This window comes from Oncorhynchus clarkii, chromosome 14 (genome assembly GCF_045791955.1).
Source record: "Oncorhynchus clarkii lewisi isolate Uvic-CL-2024 chromosome 14, UVic_Ocla_1.0, whole genome shotgun sequence".
NCBI lineage: Eukaryota > Metazoa > Chordata > Actinopteri > Salmoniformes > Salmonidae > Oncorhynchus > Oncorhynchus clarkii.
The window spans coordinates 31,698,629-31,723,703 of NC_092160.1; the positions used below are offsets into that span (position 1 = coordinate 31,698,629).

The following is a 25,075-nucleotide window of genomic DNA, read 5'->3' on the forward strand; positions in this document are numbered from 1 at the left end:
TAAGTCTATGGAATGGGGTGAGAACCATGATCCTCCTAGGTTTTGTATTGAAGTCAATGTACCCAGAGGAGGACGGAAGCTAGCTGTCTCATCGCTACAACTCCTGTACGTGCTCGGGAGAGACGAAGGTCGAAAGCCATGCGTCCTCCGAAACACAACCCAACCAAGCTGCACTGCTTCTTAACACAGCGCGCATCCAACCCGGAAGCCAGCCGCACCAATGTGTCGGAGGAAACACTGTGTACCTGGCGACCTGGTTAGCGTGCACTGCGCCCGGCCCACCACTGGGGTTGCTAGTGTGCAATGCAGTGCCCTAGACCACTGCGCCACCCGGGAGGCCCTAAAACAGTGTGTTTTAATCAATTATTTGAAGACATGAATATATTTCATATAGTTTTATCTAGAAAAGGAAATGTTTTAATATTTCACAATTAATTTTTCTGGAATTCACTGAGGAGGATGGTCCTCCCCGTCCTCCTCTGAGCAACCAGTACAAAGATTTAATAAAGTGACCAGGATTGCACAATCAAGTCTTATTTCCATTGCGGTCCCTATTTTTTCCCATTAATATATATATAAAATTACATAGATACAGACACATTACATAGATACAGACACATTACATAGATACAAACAGATTACATAGATACAGACACGTTACATAGACAGACACATTATATAGATACAGACACATTATATAGATACAGACACATTACATAGATACAGACACATTACATAGATACAGTACATAGATACAGACACATTACATAGATACAGACACATTATATAGATAGAGACACATTACATAGATACAGACACATTACATACATACAAACACATTACATAGATACAGACACATTATATAGATAGAGACACATTACATAGATACAGACACATTATATAGATACAGACACATTACAGACATATTACATAGATACAGACACATTACAGACACATTACATAGATACAGTACATAGATACAGACACATTACATAGATACAGACACATTATATAGATACAGACACGTGACATAGATACAGACACATTACATAGATACAGACACATTAAATAGATACAGTACATAGATACAGACACATTATATAGATACAGACACATTATATAGATACAGACACATTACATAGATACAGACACATTACATAGATACAGACACATTTCATAGATACAGACACATTACATAGATACAGGCACATTACATAGATACAGTACATAGATACAGACACATTACATAGATACAGACACATTATATAGATACAGACACATTACATAGATACAGACACATTATATAGATACAGACACATTATATAGATACAGACACATTACATAGATACAGACACATTACAGAGATACAGACACATTACATACATACAAACACATTACATAGGAACAGACACATTACATAGATACAGACACATTACAGAGATACAGACACATTACAGAGATACAGACACATTACAGACACATTACATAGATACAGACACATTACATAGATACAGTACATAGATACAGACACATTACATATATACAGTACATAGATAGAGACACATTACATAGATACAGACACATTATATAGATACAGTACATATATACAGACACATTACATAGATACAGACACATTACATAGATACAGACACATTACATAGATACAGTACATAGATACAGACACATTATATAGATAGAGACACATTACATAGATACAGACACATTATATAGATACAGACACATTACAGACATATTACATAGATACAGACACATTACAGACACATTACATAGATACAGTACATAGATACTGACACATTACATAGATACAGACACATTATATAGATACAGACACGTGACATAGATACAGACACATTACATAGATACAGACACATTACATAGATACAGTACATAGATACAGACACATTACATAGATACAGTTCATAGATACAGACACATTATATAGATACAGACACATTATATAGATACAGACACATTACATAGATACAGACACATTACATAGATACAGTACATTACATAGATACAGACACATTATATAGATACAGACACATTACATAGATACAGACACATTACATAGATACAGACACATTACATAGATACAGTACATAGATACAGACACATTACATAGATACAGACACATTATATAGATAGAGACACATTACATAGATACAGACACATTACATAGATACAGGCACATTACATAGATACAGTACATAGATACAGACACATTACATAGATACAGACACATTATATAGATACAGACACATTACATAGATACAGACACATTACATAGATACAGACACATTATATAGATACAGACACATTATATAGATACAGACACATTACATAGATACAGACACATTACAGAGATACAGACACATTACACAGATACAGACACATTACAGAGATATGAAAACAGAGAAGAGAAGGATAGATGGAAACAGAGAGAGAAGGAGAGATGGAAACAGAGAGAGAATGAGATGGAAACAGAGAGCGAAGGAGATGGAAACAGAGAGGGAAGGAGATGGAAACAGAGATGGAAACAGAGGGAGAAGGAGATGTAAACAGAGGGGGAAGGAGATGGAAACAGAGGGAGAAAGACTCAAGGTGTCATCCCCTCCCAAATTCCACCTCCTCAACGTTAAAAATATTTTCATGACTCTCCCCTTTACTGTACATTTTTTTTGCACACCCTCCCCCTCGTAAATTAAAATAACTGTAGAGACCTTGTGTTTAGAAAGGTGGATATGGACTTTACCACTTCATCCTGCTTTTGTGGTACAATCGATGGCACGCAGCACTACGGGCAAGGAGGTTGAGTTGAGGGTTCGCCGACCACCACGGATCTCTCTCTTCTCTCTCTCTTTCTCTCTCTCTCTCTCTCTCTCCCTCTTTCTCTCATTGCCTTCATTTTTGAAGAAATTGTTCAAAACTGTTCAACTATTGTCTTTCTCTCTCTTTGAATCAACTACTCACCACATTTTATGCACTGCAGTGCTAGCTAGCTGTAGTTTATGCTTTCAGTACTAGATTAATTATCTGATTCTTTGACTGGGTGGATGACATGTCAGTTCATGCTGCAAGAGCACTGATAGGTTGGAGGACGTCCTCCAGAAGATGTCATAATTACTGTGTAAGTCTATGGAATGGGGTGAGAACCATGATCCTCCTAGGTTTTGTATTGAAGTCAATGTACCCAGAGGAGGACGGAAGCTAGCTGTCTCATCGCTACAACTCCTGTACGTGCTCGGGAGAGACGAAGGTCGAAAGCCATGCGTCCTCCGAAACACAACCCAACCAAGCTGCACTGCTTCTTAACACAGCGCGCATCCAACCCGGAAGCCAGCCGCACCAATGTGTCGGAGGAAACACTGTGTACCTGGCGACCTGGTTAGCGTGCACTGCGCCCGGCCCACCACTGGGGTTGCTAGTGTGCAATGCAGTGCCCTAGACCACTGCGCCACCCGGGAGGCCCTAAAACAGTGTGTTTTAATCAATTATTTGAAGACATGAATATATTTCATATAGTTTTATCTAGAAAAGGAAATGTTTTAATATTTCACAATTAATTTTTCTGGAATTCACTGAGGAGGATGGTCCTCCCCGTCCTCCTCTGAGCAACCAGTACAAAGATTTAATAAAGTGACCAGGATTGCACAATCAAGTCTTATTTCCATTGCGGTCCCTATTTTTTCCCATTAATATATATATAAAATTACATAGATACAGACACATTACATAGATACAGACACATTACATAGATACAAACAGATTACATAGATACAGACACGTTACATAGACAGACACATTATATAGATACAGACACATTATATAGATACAGACACATTACATAGATACAGACACATTACATAGATACAGTACATAGATACAGACACATTACATAGATACAGACACATTATATAGATAGAGACACATTACATAGATACAGACACATTACATACATACAAACACATTACATAGATACAGACACATTATATAGATAGAGACACATTATATAGATACAGACACATTATATAGATACAGAAACATTACAGACATATTACATAGATACAGACACATTACAGACACATTACATAGATACAGTACATAGATACAGACACATTACATAGATACAGACACATTATATAGATACAGACACGTGGCATAGATACAAACACATTACATAGATACAGACACATTAAATAGATACAGTACATAGATACAGACACATTATATAGATACAGACACATTATATAGATACAGACACATTACATAGATACAGACACATTACATAGATACAGACACATTTCATAGATACAGACACATTACATAGATACAGGCACATTACATAGATACAGTACATAGATACAGACACATTACATAGATACAGACACATTATATAGATACAGACACATTACATAGATACAGACACATTATATAGATACAGACACATTATATAGATACAGACACATTACATAGATACAGACACATTACAGAGATACAGACACATTACATACATACAAACACATTACATAGGAACAGACACATTACAGACACATTACATAGATACAGACACATTACATAGATACAGTACATAGATACAGACACATTACATATATACAGTACATAGATAGAGACACATTACATAGATACAGACACATTATATAGATACAGTACATAGATACAGACACATTACATAGATACAGACACATTACATAGATACAGACACATTACATAGATACAGTACATAGATACAGACACATTATATAGATAGAGACACATTACATAGATACAGACACATTACATAGATACAGTACATAGATACAGACACATTACATATATACAGTACATAGATAGAGACACATTACATAGATACAGACACATTATATAGATACAGTACATATATACAGACACATTACATAGATACAGACACATTACATAGATACAGACACATTACATAGATACAGTACATAGATACAGACACATTATATAGATAGAGACACATTACATAGATACAGACACATTATATAGATACAGACACATTACAGACATATTACATAGATACAGACACATTACAGACACATTACATAGATACAGTACATAGATACTGACACATTACATAGATACAGACACATTATATAGATACAGACACGTGACATAGATACAGACACATTACATAGATACAGACACATTACATAGATACAGTACATAGATACAGACACATTACATAGATACAGTTCATAGATACAGACACATTATATAGATACAGACACATTATATAGATACAGACACATTACATAGATACAGACACATTATATAGATACAGACACATTACATAGATACAGACACATTACATAGATACAGACACATTACATAGATACAGTACATAGATACAGACACATTACATAGATACAGACACATTATATAGATAGAGACACATTACATAGATACAGACACATTACATAGATACAGGCACATTACATAGATACAGTACATAGATACAGACACATTACATAGATACAGACACATTATATAGATACAGACACATTACATAGATACAGACACATTACATAGATACAGACACATTATATAGATACAGACACATTATATAGATACAGACACATTACATAGATACAGACACATTACAGAGATACAGACACATTACACAGATACAGACACATTACAGAGATATGAAAACAGAGAAGAGAAGGATAGATGGAAACAGAGAGAGAAGGAGAGATGGAAACAGAGAGAGAATGAGATGGAAACAGAGAGCGAAGGAGATGGAAACAGAGAGGGAAGGAGATGGAAACAGAGATGGAAACAGAGGGAGAAGGAGATGTAAACAGAGGGGGAAGGAGATGGAAACAGAGGGAGAAAGACTCAAGGTGTCATCCCCTCCCAAATTCCACCTCCTCAACGTTAAAAATATTTTCATGACTCTCCCCTTTACTGTACATTTTTTTTGCACACCCTCCCCCTCGTAAATTAAAATAACTGTAGAGACCTTGTGTTTAGAAAGGTGGATATGGACTTTACCACTTCATCCTGCTTTTGTGGTACAATCGATGGCACGCAGCACTACGGGCAAGGAGGTTGAGTTGAGGGTTCGCCGACCACCACGGATCTCTCTCTTCTCTCTCTCTTTCTCTCTCTCTCTCTCTCTCTCCCTCTTTCTCTCATTGCCTTCATTTTTGAAGAAATTGTTCAAAACTGTTCAACTATTGTCTTTCTCTCTCTTTGAATCAACTACTCACCACATTTTATGCACTGCAGTGCTAGCTAGCTGTAGTTTATGCTTTCAGTACTAGATTAATTATCTGATTCTTTGACTGGGTGGATGACATGTCAGTTCATGCTGCAAGAGCACTGATAGGTTGGAGGACGTCCTCCAGAAGATGTCATAATTACTGTGTAAGTCTATGGAATGGGGTGAGAACCATGATCCTCCTAGGTTTTGTATTGAAGTCAATGTACCCAGAGGAGGACGGAAGCTAGCTGTCTCATCGCTACAACTCCTGTACGTGCTCGGGAGAGACGAAGGTCGAAAGCCATGCGTCCTCCGAAACACAACCCAACCAAGCTGCACTGCTTCTTAACACAGCGCGCATCCAACCCGGAAGCCAGCCGCACCAATGTGTCGGAGGAAACACTGTGTACCTGGCGACCTGGTTAGCGTGCACTGCGCCCGGCCCACCACTGGGGTTGCTAGTGTGCAATGCAGTGCCCTAGACCACTGCGCCACCCGGGAGGCCCTAAAACAGTGTGTTTTAATCAATTATTTGAAGACATGAATATATTTCATATAGTTTTATCTAGAAAAGGAAATGTTTTAATATTTCACAATTAATTTTTCTGGAATTCACTGAGGAGGATGGTCCTCCCCGTCCTCCTCTGAGCAACCAGTACAAAGATTTAATAAAGTGACCAGGATTGCACAATCAAGTCTTATTTCCATTGCGGTCCCTATTTTTTCCCATTAATATATATATAAAATTACATAGATACAGACACATTACATAGATACAGACACATTACATAGATACAAACAGATTACATAGATACAGACATGTTACATAGACAGACACATTATATAGATACAGACACATTATATAGATACAGACACAGTACATAGATACAGACACATTACATAGATACAGACACATTATATAGATAGAGACACATTACATAGATACAGACACATTACATACATACAAACACATTACATAGATACAGACACATTATATAGATAGAGACACATTACATAGATACAGACACATTATATAGATACAGACACATTACAGACATATTACATAGATACAGACACATTACAGACACATTACATAGATACAGTACATAGATACAGACACATTACATAGATACAGACACATTATATAGATACAGACACGTGACATAGATACAGACACATTACATAGATACAGACACATTAAATAGATACAGTACATAGATACAGACACATTATATAGATACAGACACATTATATAGATACAGACACATTACATAGATACAGACACATTACATAGATACAGACACATTTCATAGATACAGACACATTACATAGATACAGGCACATTACATAGATACAGTACATAGATACAGACACATTACATAGATACAGACACATTATATAGATACAGACACATTACATAGATACAGACACATTATATAGATACAGACACATTATATAGATACAGACACATTACATAGATACAGACACATTACAGAGATACAGACACATTACATACATACAAACACATTACATAGGAACAGACACATTACATAGATACAGACACATTACAGAGATACAGACACATTACAGATATACAGTACATAGATAGAGACACATTACATATATACAGACACATTATATAGATACAGTACATAGATACAGACACATTACATAGATACAGACACATTACATAGATACAGACACATTACATAGATACAGTACATAGATACAGACACATTATATAGATAGAGACACATTACATAGATACAGACACATTACATAGATACAGTACATAGATACAGACACATTACATATATACAGTACATAGATAGAGACACATTACATAGATACAGACACATTATATAGATACAGTACATATATACAGACACATTACATAGATACAGACACATTACATAGATACAGACACATTACATAGATACAGTACATAGATACAGACACATTATATAGATAGAGACACATTACATAGATACAGACACATTATATAGATACAGACACATTACAGACATATTACATAGATACAGACACATTACAGACACATTACATAGATACAGTACATAGATACTGACACATTACATAGATACAGACACATTATATAGATACAGACACGTGACATAGATACAGACACATTACATAGATACAGACACATTACATAGATACAGTACATAGATACAGACACATTACATAGATACAGTTCATAGATACAGACACATTATATAGATACAGACACATTATATAGATACAGACACATTACATAGATACAGACACATTACATAGATACAGTACATTACATAGATACAGACACATTATATAGATACAGACACATTACATAGATACAGACACATTACATAGATACAGACACATTACATAGATACAGTACATAGATACAGACACATTACATAGATACAGTTCATAGATACAGACACATTATATAGATACAGACACATTATATAGATACAGACACATTACATAGATACAGACACATTACAGACACATTAAATAGATACAGTACATAGATACTGACACATTACATAGATACAGACACATTATATAGATACAGACACGTGACATAGATACAGACACATTACATAGATACAGACACATTACATAGATACAGTACATAGATACAGACACATTACATAGATACAGTTCATAGATACAGACACATTATATAGATACAGACACATTATATAGATACAGACACATTACATAGATACAGACACATTACATAGATACAGTACATTACATAGATACAGACACATTATATAGATAGAGACACATTACATAGATACAGACACATTATATAGATACAGACACATTACAGACATATTACATAGATACAGACACATTACAGACACATTACATAGATACAGTACATAGATACAGACACATTACATAGATACAGACACATTATATAGATACAGACACGTGACATAGATACAGACACATTACATAGATACAGACACATTAAATAGATACAGTACATAGATACAGACACATTATATAGATACAGACACATTATATAGATACAGACACATTACATAGATACAGACACATTTCATAGATACAGACACATTACATAGATACAGGCACATTACATAGATACAGTACATAGATACAGACACATTACATAGATACAGACACATTATATAGATACAGACACATTACATAGATACAGACACATTATATAGATACAGACACATTATATAGATACAGACACATTACATAGATACAGACACATTACAGAGATACAGACACATTACATACATACAAACACATTACATAGGAACAGACACATTACATAGATACAGACACATTACAGAGATACAGACACATTACAGAGATACAGACACATTACAGACACATTACATAGATACAGACACATTACATAGATACAGTACATAGATACAGACACATTACATATATACAGTACATAGATAGAGACACATTACATAGATACAGACACATTATATAGATACAGTACATAGATACAGACACATTACATAGATACAGACACATTACATAGATACAGACACATTACATAGATACAGTACATAGATACAGACACATTATATAGATAGAGACACATTACATAGATACAGACACATTACATAGATACAGTACATAGATACAGACACATTACATATATACAGTACATAGATAGAGACACATTACATAGATACAGACACATTATATAGATACAGTACATATATACAGACACATTACATAGATACAGACACATTACATAGATACAGACACATTACATAGATACAGTACATAGATACAGACACATTATATAGATAGAGACACATTACATAGATACAGACACATTATATAGATACAGACACATTACAGACATATTACATAGATACAGACACATTACAGACACATTACATAGATACAGTACATAGATACTGACACATTACATAGATACAGACACATTATATAGATACAGACACGTGACATAGATACAGACACATTACATAGATACAGACACATTACATAGATACAGTACATAGATACAGACACATTACATAGATACAGTTCATAGATACAGACACATTATATAGATACAGACACATTATATAGATACAGACACATTACATAGTTACAGACACATTACATAGATACAGTACATTAGATAGATACAGACACATTATATAGATACAGACACATTACATAGATACAGACACATTACATAGATACAGACACATTACATAGATACAGTACATAGATACAGACACATTACATAGATACAGTTCATAGATACAGACACATTATATAGATACAGACACATTATATAGATACAGACACATTACATAGATACAGACACATTACAGACACATTACATAGATACAGTACATAGATACTGAAACATTACATAGATACAGACACATTATATAGATACAGACACGTGACATAGATACAGACACATTACATAGATACAGACACATTACATAGATACAGTACATAGATACAGACACATTACATAGATACAGTTCATAGATACAGACACATTATATAGATACAGACACATTATATAGATACAGACACATTACATAGATACAGACACATTACATAGATACAGTACATTACATAGATACAGACACATTATATAGATACAGACACATTACATAGATACAGACACATTACATAGATACAGACACATTACATAGATACAGTACATAGATACAGACACATTACATAGATACAGACACATTATATAGATAGAGACACATTACATAGATACAGACACATTACATAGATACAGGCACATTACATAGATACAGTACATAGATACAGACACATTACATAGATACAGACACATTATATAGATACAGACACATTACATAGATACAGACACATTACATAGATACAGACACATTATATAGATAGAGACACATTACATAGATACAGACACATTACATAGATACAGGCACATTACATAGATACAGTACATAGATACAGTACATTACATAGATACAGACACATTATATAGATAGAGACACATTACATAGATACAGACACATTATATAGATACAGACACATTACAGACATATTACATAGATACAGACACATTACAGACACATTACACAGATAAAGACACATTACAGAGATACAGACACATTACAGACACATTACAGAGATACAGACACATTACAGACACATTACACAGATACAGACATATTACATAGATACAGACACATTACAGAGATACAGACACATTACACACACATTACACAGATACAGACATATTACATAGATACAGACACATTATATAGATACAGACACATTACAGACACATTATATAGATACAGACACATTACATAGATACAGACACATTACAGAGATACAGACACATTACAGACACATTACATAGATGCAGACACATTACATAGATACAGACACATTATATAGATACAGACACATTACATAGATACAGACACATTACATAGATACAGACACATTACATAGATACAGACACATTACATAGATACAGACACATTACATAGATACAGACACATTACAGAGATACAGACACATTACACAGATACAGACACATTACAGAGATACAGACACATTACATAGCTACAGACACATTATATAGATACAGACACATTACAGAGATACAGACACATTACAGACACATTACATAGATGCAGACACATTACATAGATACAGACACATTATATAGATACAGACACATTACATAGATACAGACACATTACATAGATACAGACACATTACAGAGATACAGGCACATTACATAGATACAGACACATTACATAGATACAGACGCATTACATAGATACAGACACATTACAGAGATACAGACACATTACACAGATACAGACACATTACACAGATACAGACACATTACATAGATGCAGACACATTATATAGATACAGACACATTACAGAGATAGAGACACATTATATAGATACAGACACATTACAGAGATACAGACACATTATATAGATACAGACACATTACATAGATACAGACACATTATATAGATACAGACACATTACACAGATACAGACACATTATATAGATACAGACACATTACAGACACATTACAGAGATACAGCCACATTACATAGATACAGACACATTGTATAGATACAGACACATTACAGAGATACAGACACATTATATAGATACAGACACATTACAGAGATACAGACACATTGCAGACACATTACACAGATACAGACACATTACAGAGATACAGACACATTACAGACACATTACAGAGATACAGACACATTACAGACACATACAGCCACATTACATAGATACAGACACATTGTATAGATACAGACACATTACATAGATACAGACACATTATATAGATACAGACACATTACACAGATACAGACACATTATATAGATACAGACACATTACAGACACATTACAGAGATACAGCCACATTACATAGATACAGACACATTGTATAGATACAGACACATTACAGAGATACAGACACATTATATAGATACAGACACATTACAGAGATACAGACACATTACAGACACATTACACAGATACAGACATATTACATAGATACAGACACATTACAGAGATACAGACACATTACAGACACATTACATAGATGCAGACACATTACATAGATTCAGACACATTATATAGATACAGACACATTACATAGATACAGACACATTACATAGATACAGACACATTACATAGATACAGACACATTACATAGATACAGACACATTACAGAGATACAGACACATTACACAGATACAGACACATTACAGAGATACAGACACATTACATAGATACAGACACATTACATAGATACAGACACATTATATAGATACAGACACATTACATAGATACAGACACATTACATAGCTACAGACACATTACATAGATACAGACACATTACATAGATACAGACACATTACATAGATACAGACACATTACAGAGATACAGACACATTACAGACACATTATATAGATACAGACACATTATATAGATACAGACACATTACATAGATACAGACTCATTATATAGATACAGACACATTATATAGATACAGACACATTACAGACACATTACATAGATACAGAAACATTACATAGATACAGACGCATTACATAGATACAGACACATTACATAGATACAGACACATTATATAGATACAGACACATTATATAGATACAGACACATTACATACATACAAACACATTACATAGATACAGACACATTACAGACACATTATATAGATACAGACACATTACATAGATACAGACACATTACAGAGATACAGACACATTACAGACACATTACATAGATGCAGACACATTACATAGATACAGACACATTATATAGATACAGACACATTACATAGATACAGACACATTACATAGATACAGACACATTACATAGATACAGACACATTACATAGATACAGACACATTACATAGATACAGACACATTACAGAGATACAGACACATTACACAGATACAGACACATTACAGAGATACAGACACATTACATAGCTACAGACACATTATATAGATACAGACACATTACAGAGATACAGACACATTACAGACACATTACATAGATGCAGACACATTACATAGATACAGACACATTATATAGATACAGACACATTACATAGATACAGACACATTACATAGATACAGACACATTACAGAGATACAGGCACATTACATAGATACAGACACATTACATAGATACAGACGCATTACATAGATACAGACACATTACAGAGATACAGACACATTACACAGATACAGACACATTACACAGATACAGACACATTACATAGATGCAGACACATTATATAGATACAGACACATTACAGAGATAGAGACACATTATATAGATACAGACACATTACAGAGATACAGACACATTATATAGATACAGACACATTACATAGATACAGACACATTATATAGATACAGACACATTACACAGATACAGACACATTATATAGATACAGACACATTACAGACACATTACAGAGATACAGCCACATTACATAGATACAGACACATTGTATAGATACAGACACATTACAGAGATACAGACACATTATATAGATACAGACACATTACAGAGATACAGACACATTGCAGACACATTACACAGATACAGACACATTACAGAGATACAGACACATTACAGACACATTACAGAGATACAGACACATTACAGACACATACAGCCACATTACATAGATACAGACACATTGTATAGATACAGACACATTACATAGATACAGACACATTATATAGATACAGACACATTACACAGATACAGACACATTATATAGATACAGACACATTACAGACACATTACAGAGATACAGCCACATTACATAGATACAGACACATTGTATAGATACAGACACATTACAGAGATACAGACACATTATATAGATACAGACACATTACAGAGATACAGACACATTACAGACACATTACACAGATACAGACATATTACATAGATACAGACACATTACAGAGATACAGACACATTACAGACACATTACATAGATGCAGACACATTACATAGATTCAGACACATTATATAGATACAGACACATTACATAGATACAGACACATTACATAGATACAGACACATTACATAGATACAGACACATTACATAGATACAGACACATTACAGAGATACAGACACATTACACAGATACAGACACATTACAGAGATACAGACACATTACATAGATACAGACACATTACATAGATACAGACACATTATATAGATACAGACACATTACATAGATACAGACACATTACATAGCTACAGACACATTACATAGATACAGACACATTACATAGATACAGACACATTACATAGATACAGACACATTACAGAGATACAGACACATTACAGACACATTATATAGATACAGACACATTATATAGATACAGACACATTACATAGATACAGACTCATTATATAGATACAGACACATTATATAGATACAGACACATTACAGACACATTACATAGATACAGAAACATTACATAGATACAGACGCATTACATAGATACAGACACATTACATAGATACAGACACATTATATAGATACAGACACATTATATAGATACAGACACATTACATACATACAAACACATTACATAGATACAGACACATTACATAGATACAGACACATTATATAGATACAGACACATTACATAGATACAGACACATTATATAGATACAGACACATTACATACATACAAACACATTACATAGATACAGACACATTAGATAGATACAGACACATTATATAGATAGAGACACATTACATAGATACAGACACATTACATAGATACAGACACATTATATAGATACAGACACATTACATAGATACAGACACATTATATAGATACAGACACATTACATAGATACAGACACATTGCAGACACATTATATAGATACAGACACATTACATAGATACAGACACATTGCAGACACATTACATAGATACAGACACATTACATAGATACAGACACATTATATAGATAGAGACACATTACATAGATACAGACACATTACATAGATACAAACACATTACATAGATACAGACACATTACATAGATACAGACACATTACAGAGACACAGGCAAATGAAAGGGTTGACTGTTCACACATTGGCCAGCTTTTGACATCCTTTAACAAGTGTTTCTGGTTGGTATGGCCACTCAAAAGCGGCAGAATATAAAAATGTGTTCTTACTAGATAGACTCTTATATTTAAAAGAGTGAATATTATAATCTCTGACTCTGGTTTTATGATGGTGGACAACATCTGTAACAAATAGTTGGATAGGCTCCTGAGGAATGAGTCCAAGATAATTATGTGGACCATACCAAGTTGAATTAACACTACTCTTTTTTTCCACAGATAGCCAGCCTAGCTGCTTAAAATTGCTTGAGGGGGAAATTTAAATACAATTCTTACAAGCTTCTTTTAGCTGTAACTTATTCTTTAGATGTTTGGGTTTGCTGGGGAACCGTGATGTGCAGCCATAATTTAAAGTGCCTCTGGACTAGCGCATGTACCGGAGTCTTTAGGGTGTCTCTAGCTAGGTGTCCATCCAATTGGCAAAAGATTTTCATGCGGATATTGTAAAATCTGCAGGAAAACAATAGGTGAATTTTACTATCAGAGTTGTGTTCCATTAAATTGACTTGTTGCGGATAAAAGTCTGTTTGTGAATACGTAGTGCATATCATTTGTTTTTTAAAATGGTTTTCCGTCTAATTTTCAACTATAGGCTCAATGATTTTGTCACAAAAAAATGTTGCGAAGGTATAGCGAATATGCCCACTCTGGTATTGGCAGAGCACTCTAGCCAACAGCTCGCAGATACAGTCTGGGTATTGCCCACATGATGAGATTATAATGGACAACAGCTCGCAGATACAGTCTGGGTATTGCCCACATGATGAGATTATAATGGACAACAGCTCGCAGATAAAGTCTGGGTTTTGCCCACATGATGAGATTAGAATGGACAACAGCTCGCAGATACAGTCTGGGTATTGCCCACATGGTGAGATTATAATGGACAACAGCTCGCAGATACAGTCTGGGTTTTGCCCACATGGTGAGATTATAATGGACAACAGCTCGCAGATAAAGTCTGGGTTTTGCCCACATGGTGAGATTATAATGGACAACAGCTCGCAGATACAGTCTGGGTTTTGCCCACATGGTGAGATTATAATGGACAACAGCTCGCAGATACAGTCTGGGTATTGCCCACATGGTGAGATTATAATGGACAACAGCTCGCAGATACAGTCTGGGTTTTGCCCACATGGTGAGATTATAATGGACAACAGCTCGCAGATACAGTCTGGGTTTTGCCCACATGATGAGATTATAATGGACAAAAGTGCGAGATTAATATTATTTCTATTTGTCAAACAGCAGCCAAGCATCGATCATCATGTCACCAGAATAAGATTCACAGTATTTACTGGAAAAGAGCATCAAGTTCATCACCGTGCTCTTTCACCACCCTGCAACATAACATTATAACATTATAACTTTCATCTAGCCCAATACACTTCATGCTCTCCCATGATGTCTTGACATTTTTTATCCTACATACAGTATACTTTACTCGCATAGCAAGTTTGGATGGAAACCTAGCGAATGTTAAGCTGTTTTGAGGATTCTGAGATATCTTGGACGAACATGCCCATGCCTACAAGAGACTTTTGAAGGAGCCTTATCACATTAAAACATTGTGACTGGTTGTGTTCATGCCACATATAAAAGGGAATACATTTTAAAAGTTAAATAATAAATATTCAGGTTATAGTGAAGCGTTAGGTTCTAGCTGTTGAAGCGGTAGGTTCTAGCTGTTGAAGCGTTAGGTTCTAGCTGTTGAAGCGTTAGGTTCTTGAAGCGTTAGGTTCTAGCTGTTGAAGCGTTAGGTTCTAGCTGTTGAAGCGTTAGGTTCTAGCTGCGCAAATAATAGCTGCTCAGATTGGAGAGGAGGCAGAGCTCGAGCTTTCTGAATAACATGGGCTGCTGGGAACATATGTTGTCACATTATTATAGGAGGACTTGGGAGAACGATGATCTGCAACAGACAGCGCATTAAGTGTCAGACGTAAACATACACCAGAGTAGACCCACAACGGATCCAAATGGAATGAAATATTCAAATCACAAGGCAGTTTTGTTTTGCTCTACTATTCAAATTACATTTACCCTCCAGATCTAAAGTAGAATTTTGTTCTCACTTGAATGCAATGATGCAATTATTCATTGCATTCTGGTGAAGGCTGGGTGGGATACTAGTATTGTCCCTTGACAAGATAAACAGGGAAGCTTTCTGAGCTGCATGTCTCATGTCTTCACTGTTCTTTCATTTATTTTGACTTTTTTATTTAACCTTTATTTAACTAGGCAAGTCAGTTAAGAACAAATTCTTATTAAAATGGTGGCCTACCAAAAAGAAAACGGCCTCCTGTGGAGACGGGGGCTAGGATTAAACATAAAAATATAGGACAAAACACACATCACACAACACAACACTACATAAAGAGAGACCTAAGACAACAACATAGAATGGCAGCAACACATGGCAACAACATGGTAGCAGCACAAAACAGGGTACAAACATTGTTGGGCACAGACAACAGCACAAAGGGCAAGAAGGTAGAGACAACAATAGATCACACAAAGCAGCCACACTGTCAGTAAGAGTGTCCATGATTGAGTCTTTGAATGAAGAGATTGAGATAAAACTGTCCAGTTTGAGTGTTTGATGTACAGTGAGGCACCTGGCCTCTCTGCTGCCAATCAGCTATTCCTATTTGGGATTCATATTGAAAATTGATGCTTTTATGTGTGGTAGGATTGCCTATTGCCAATCTGGACAAACAATCCACTTACCACTACTGTCACTATGGATGGTGAATAGAGGGAAAGATAGACAGTTAAACTGGAACACTATATTGACCAGTGGTATAGTAAAATTAGCCTGCGGAAAAGCGTTGTGCATAAGAGAAGCACCAAAACCCCTGATTTAGGGGAGGGGCATACAAGCAGATGAGACAAACTGACCAAAATGGAAGAAATTATCATCTAGTAAACGCAGATAAACCAATAAAACTACACTACCCTCCCCCGAACCCAGTAAAACTACACTACTCTCCCCTGAACCCAGTAAAACTACACTACCCTCCCCTGAACCCAGTAAAACTACACTACCCTTCCCCAAACCCAGTAAAACTACACTACCCTCCCCTGAACCCGGTAAAACTACACTACCCTCCTCTGAACCCAGTAAAACTACACTACTCTCCCCTGAACCCAGTAAAACTACACTACCCTCCCCTGAACCCAGTAAAACTACACTACTCTCCCCTGAACCCAGTAAAACTACACTACCCTCCCCTGAACCCAGTAAAACTACACTATCCTCCCCTGAACCCAGTAAAACTACACTACCATCCCCTGAACCCAGTAAAACTACACTACCCTCCCCTGAACCCAGTAAAACTACACTACCCTCCTCTGAACCCAGTAAAACTACACTACTCTCCCCTGAACCCAGTAAAACTACACTACCCTCCCCTGAACCCAGTAAAACTACACTACCCTTCCCCAAACCCAGTAAAACTACACTACCCTCCCCTGAACCCGGTAAAACTACACTACCGTCCCCTGAACCCGGTAAAACTACACTACCCTCCTCCGAACCCAGTAAAACTACACTACCGTCCCCTGAACCCGGTAAAACTACACTACCGTCCCCTGAACCCAGTAAAACTACACTACCCTCCCCTGAACCCGGTAAAACTACCCTACCCTCCCCCCGAACCCAGTAAAACTACACTACCCTCCTCTGAACCCAGTAAAACTACACTACCCTCCTCTGAACCCAGTAAAACTACCCTACCCTCCCCTGAACCCAATAAAACTACACTACCGTCCTCTGAACCCAGTAAAACTACACTACCCTCCTCTGAACCCAGTAAAACTACACTACCCTCCTCTGAACCCAGTAAAACTACACTACCGTCCCCTGAACCCAATAAAACTACACTACCCTCCCCTGAACCCAGTAAAACTACACTACCCTCCTCTGAACCCAGTAAAACTACACTACCCTCCCCAGAACCCAGTAAAACTACACTACCCTCCCCTGAACCCGGTAAAACTACACTACCGTCCCCTGAACCCAATAAAACTACACTACCCTCCCCAGAACCCAATAAAACTACACTACCCTCCCCAGAACCCAGTAAAACTACACTACCCTCCTCTGAACCCAGTAAAACTACACTACCCTCCTCTGAACCCAGTAAAACTACACTACCCTTCCCCAAACCCGGTAAAACTACACTACCCTCCCCTGAACCCAGTAAAACTACACTACCCTCCTCTGAACCCAGTAAAACTACACTACCCTCCCCTGAACCCAATAAAACTACACTACCCTCCCCCCGAACCCAGTAAAACCACACTACCCTCCCCAATGCAATTAAACACACTACCCTCTTACCCCAGTAAATTTGGAATGGTCCCTTTGTTTTTCTCTGCAGTGTGAGTGAAAGATCATGGGAGAGGGAGATTCTCTATTTTCCTTCCTAAGTCTCTGTGATGGAGAGAGAGATGCTGTCCATCGCCCAGTGGATTATTCCTGTGACACTCCTAAACCCACACACACCCACATCTAAACCCACAAAACACTCCTAAACCCACACACACCCACAAAAACATTTCTAAACCCACACACACCCACATGTAAACCCACAAAAACACTCCTAAATCCACACACAATTCTCAAACCCACACACACATTCTGAAACTCACACACACACTCATACAGCTGCACCATCGAGAGCATCTGGTTGCATCACTGCCTGGTCATGTGACTGCACATACTGTATAAAGGATTTTAAGGCAAGTGACTTTGGCCCTATATGTGTGTGTGTGTGGTTGCCGTGAGAGCGAGGCTAGTAATGGAGGGATTCTGAAGTGGTAATGATGGAGCTGTCTGAATAAATAGGCGTGAGAGAGAGAGAGAGAGACATAGAAAGAGATTTAGCAATGGGTCCTCAGATCCTCAAAAGGTTTTACAGCTGCACCATCGAGAGCATCCTGACGGGTTGCATCACTGCCTGGTATGGCAACTGCTCGGCCTCCAACCACAAGGCACTACAGAGGCTAGTGCGCACGGCCCAGTACATCACTGGGGCCAAGCTTCCTGCCTTCCAGGACCTCTATACCAGGCAGTGTCAGAAGAAAGCCCTAAAATTTGTCAAAGACTTCAGCCACGCTAGTCATAGACTGTACCAGAGCGCCAAGTCTAAGTCCAAGAGGCTTCTAAACAGCTTCTACCCCCAAGCCATAAGACTCCTGAACATCTAATCAAATGGCTACCCAGACTATTTGCATTGCCCCCCCCCCCCCCCCCCTCTTTACACCACTGCTATTCTCTGTTGTCATCTGTGCATAGTCACTTTAATATCTCTACCTACATGTACATATTACCTCAACTAACCGGTGCCCCAGCACATTGACTCTGTATCGGTATCCCCTGTATATAGTCTCGATATTGTTATTTTACTGCTGCTCTTTAATTACTTGTTACTTTTATCTCTTATTCTTATCCGTTTTCTTTTTAAACTGCTTGTTGGTTAGGGGCTTGTAAGTAAGCATTTCACTGTAAGGTCTACTACACCTGTTGTATTCAGTATTTCACTGTAAGGTCTACTACACCTGTTGTATTCAGCATTTCACTGTAAGGTCTACTACACCTGTTGTATTCAGTATTTCACTGTAAGGTCTACTACACCTGTTGTATTCAGCATTTCACTGTAAGGTCTACTACACCTGTTGTATTCAGCATTTCACTGTAAGGTCTACTACACCTGTTGTATTCAGCATTTCACTGTAAGGTCTACTACACCTGTTGTATTCAGCATTTCACTGTAAGGTCTACATACACCTGTTATATTCAGCATTTCACTGTAAGGTCTACTACACCTGTTGTATTCAGCATTTCACTGTAAGGTCTACTACACCGGTTGTATTCAGCATTTCACTGTAAGGTCTACTACACCTGTTGTATTCAGCATTTCACTGTAAGGTCTACTACACCGGTTGTATTCAGCATTTCACTGTAAGGTCTACCTACACCTGTTGTATTCAGCATTTCACTGTAAGGTCTACCTACACCTGTTGTATTCAGCATTTCACTGTAAGGTCTACTACACCTGTTGTATTCAGCATTTCACTGTAAGGTCTACTACACCGGTTGTATTCAGCATTTCACTGTAAGGTCTACCTACACCTGTTGTATTCAGCATTTCACTGTAAGGTCTACCTACACCTGTTGTATTCAGCATTTCACTGTGAGGTCTACTACACCTGTTGTATTCAGCATTTCACTGTAAGGTCTACTACACCTGTTGTATTCAGCATTTAACTGTAAGGTCTACTACACCTGTTGGAGTCATCATTTCACTGTAAGATCTACTACACCTGTTGTATTCAGCATTTCACTGTAAGGTCTACTACACCTGTTGTATTCAGCATTTCACTGTAAGGTCTACTACACCTGTTGTATTCAGGATTTCACCGTAAGGTCTACTACACCTGTTGTATTCAGCATTTCACTGTGAGGTCTACTACACCTGTTGTATTCAGCATTTCACTGTAAGGTCTACTACACTTGTTGTATTCAGCATTTCACTGTGAGGTCTACTACACCTGTTGTATTCAGCATTTCACTGTAAGGTCTGTAAGGTCTACTACGATATTTGTGTGTCTGTAATTTTCTCACTCACACACACACACACACACACACACACACACACACACACACACACACACACACACACACACACACACACACACACACACACACACACACACACACACACACACACACACACACACACACACGTTAACCTTAACCCCAATCACACTGCTAACCTTGTGCCCTAATCTTAAATTAAGACCAAAAAGTACATATTTTTTATGATATAGCCCATTTTGACCTTGTGGCCGTGGTAACTAGTGGCATTTCTCCTTCCAGGGTGTATTTGTCTTGGTTCCCATGGTAACATGAACTCACATCTAATCCTAGGTGGGAAGCTTTATCTGTGGTATGGGTTCTGACACACTTTGATAAATCCCAACATTAAAGGCTGAACATCATCAGATATTCTTTGTTCTCCTGTATACCAACTAAAGGACCTCTCTACCGCTCACAGTTTTTCTATTCTATTCATCCCACTCTTTTCTCCCTCTCCACATCTTTATATCTATAGCTTTCCTCACGCTCTGAGGTTGATCGAATAGAATAGTGGAACTGCACAACATACTATTAAAGCTGAATTATATCACTTTTGGGGCAACACAACCAAATTCATATAGAATGTGGGTTTTAGATCTGTAATTCTCATTGAAAGCATGTCTAAGAAATGGTAGATCTGTTCTATGTGTGCCATTTCTATACTTCCCTTTCTTAAGTTTTGTTTTTGCTTCTTTTACTTTGGGTTTTGTAAACCAGCTTCAAACAGCTGAAAATACTATATCTTTGATAATGGAAAATGTATTTCACAACCGTTTAGATGGTACAATGATTCTCTACACTGTCCCTGCTTGTTTTATCATATGAACTGAAATTAGGCGAACTATTAGAAATTTAGCAACCAGGAAATGGTGAAGCTAGTTCTGCATAGTGCACCTTTAAAGTTCTATTCCCTCGCTCTCTCCCCCTTTCTCCCCCTTTCTCTCCCCCTTTCTCTCTCCCCCTTTCTGTGTCTTTCACTCTCTCTCGCTCACTCTACTACAGGTGGGCGATCAACCTTTCCCAAACCTCATCCCTTGGACCTCCCAGACACCAGTCGCCATGCAGACCAGCCCGTCAACGACCCCTGCCACCCCAGCACTGCCGTCAGCCAACCAGAAACAAACACCACTATGGACCTAAGAAATGGCCGGCCCCTCGACCCTCCTCCTCCTGCTACTCCCCCACCTCTCCTTCCTCCAGCTCCAGCCCCAGCCCCGGTCAGCCCTGACCTTCCTCTCTCTTCTCTCCCCTTTCCGCCCCTGCCAGACATGAGCCCCCAGCGGCCCACCACCCTCGCCCTGAAGACCCTGCCCCACCCCAGCACCGTCAAGCAGAACGGGGGACCCCCACCGGGCGTTAATGAGGAAGAGGAGGAGAGGAAGGTGATGGAGGAAGATCTAAAAAAGTGTATTGAGGATTTTAGGAAGATCAAAGTTCCTAAAGTCTTCCCTGACAAGAAGAGGCATTGGCAGAGCGACCTACTGAAGAAATACAACGCCTAGGGGCATTGACGTTACCACGGCAACCTAACAGACCCAACACAATAAGATAGTGTTTCTGTGCATATCAGATTACAGTAGTAAGCAGTGTATGTCAATGCTTGGCTTGCATAGGCATTGAAATGGCATTGGACTTGAGAAATCAGGCATGAAATCAAACTCTACTAGACTACATTGATCACAGTAGAACCATTTTTCAGTGGTTTTAATATCACATAAAGGCTATTATCACATAATGCTTTCTGGTTCATGGTTCCATATACTCACCTTTACCTGAAGCAGGAACTAAGAGGACACCACAATTAAGTGTCAACAACACATGGAACGGCTACGTTCACAGTGCTGATGATGAAGATAACATGGACTTTACACGTCAATAGAGTTGAAGTTGACCTGGAACACATCAAATGGATACTTTGTTGATGGACTGGACATCTATAATATAATCTACAGAGGGCTACTATGACTGATATCAGACTGGACATCTATAATATAATCTACAGAGGGCTACTATGACTGATATCAGACTGGACATCTATAATATAATCTACAGAGGACTACTATGACTGATATCAGACTGGACATCTATAATATAATCTACAGAGGACTACTATGACTGATATCAGACTGGACATCTATAATATAATATACAGAGGACTACTATGACTGATATCAGACTGGACATCTATAATATAATCTACAGAGGACTACTATGACTGATATCAGACTGGACATCTATAATATAATCTACAGAGGACTACTATGACTGATATCAGACTGGACATCTATAATATAATCTACAGAGGACTACTATGACTGATATCAGACTGGACATGTATAATATAATCTACAGAGGACTACTATGACTGATATCAGACTGGACATCTATAATATAATCTACAGAGGACTACTATGACTGATA

At 37.2% G+C, this 25,075-nt stretch overlaps 1 protein-coding gene across 1 annotated transcript in view; it reads left to right on the forward strand.

Annotated features, from left to right (window-relative positions):
- LOC139366520 (potassium channel tetramerisation domain containing 12b) overlaps nt 1-24,156 on the forward strand; it is a 53,860-nt gene extending 29,704 nt beyond the window's left edge. The window contains exon 2 of the mRNA XM_071104099.1: nt 23,657-24,156. Coding sequence (XP_070960200.1) covers nt 23,657-24,156 — 500 coding nt within the window. The remainder of the gene's footprint in view (nt 1-23,656) is intronic.
- Nucleotides 24,157-25,075: the final 919 nt, after the last annotated feature.